At 45.6% G+C, this 942-nt stretch overlaps 1 protein-coding gene across 1 annotated transcript in view; it reads right to left on the bottom strand.

Annotated features, from left to right (window-relative positions):
- Nucleotides 1–942, bottom strand: part of SNX29 (sorting nexin 29) — a 681,105-nt gene that overhangs the window by 642,176 nt on the left and 37,987 nt on the right. The window contains exon 4 of the mRNA XM_007939635.2: nucleotides 131–211. Coding sequence (XP_007937826.2) covers nucleotides 131–211 — 81 coding nt within the window. The remainder of the gene's footprint in view (nucleotides 1–130; nucleotides 212–942) is intronic.

Genomic DNA, 942 nt, shown 5'->3' with positions numbered 1-942 from the left:
GGCCTCACTATTCCAAGACAGAGAGTTGGGGTGGGGAATGAAAACAGTCCCCCTGCTGCCACACAGACATGATGCTTATGCCCATGGTTTGCCGCTATCATTGACCCAAAAGTCAAGCGAGAGCTCTTACCTGTTTCACTGCATCCAGCAGTCGCTCCAGTAAAAACTGTCTTTTCATATCATTGTTCTGTGATCCTAAAATGAAGCAAGGCTTAATTAGTTTTGTTTGAGGTTAGCCTTCCATCAAGACTCTCTGTCATTATATTACATGGTTGTCCCCAACTAGCATTAGTCCCCTCTTTAACAAAATCTGTAAGGGAACAAGACTAAAACCAGAAAGACAAACCAGGTACCATCTAATCGGAATCGACTCATGGCAACCTCACGTATCTCAGAGTAGAACTGTGCTCCCAAAGGTTTTTAAGAGCTGGAAGGAGTCAGGCCTTTCTTCTAAGGTGCTTCTGGGTGGACCTGAACGTTCAATCTTTCAGTTAACAGGGGAGCACTTTAACCTTTACACCACCCAGGGACTCCAAAACAGCAAGACTAGGCACCTCAAGTTTGACCATCACAAGGACACAGCTAAACTAACTGTCCTCAAATATCAAGAATGTGTCTAGTGTGGTCTAACTGAGGGTTTCGCAATCTTGCCGTTACTGATATTTTGGGCCAGATCGGTCTTTGTAGTTGGAGATCTAGCTGACAAACTGCAGCACAGTCAGCTGCATCCTGGGCCTCTACCCATTAGATGCCATTAGCACACACACACCCGAGTCAAAACAATGCAAACATCTCTAGATATTGCCAGACGGCCCCCCTGGGAAGCAAAACGAGCCCCAGTTGAGAACCAGCTGTTATGGATTGAATTGTGCCCTCAAAATATATGGGTTCTAAATCCTAACCTCCATCCCTGTGTATAATTCCATCTGGGAATGGGCTGTC

Source organism: Orycteropus afer, unplaced genomic scaffold (assembly GCF_000298275.1).
Source record: "Orycteropus afer afer isolate SDZICR_OR568_19922 unplaced genomic scaffold, OryAfe1.0 scaffold00061, whole genome shotgun sequence".
NCBI classification, from domain to species: domain Eukaryota; kingdom Metazoa; phylum Chordata; class Mammalia; order Tubulidentata; family Orycteropodidae; genus Orycteropus; species Orycteropus afer.
The sequence above is the reverse complement of the archived record's forward strand: the minus strand, read 5'-3'. Positions and strand labels throughout refer to the sequence as shown.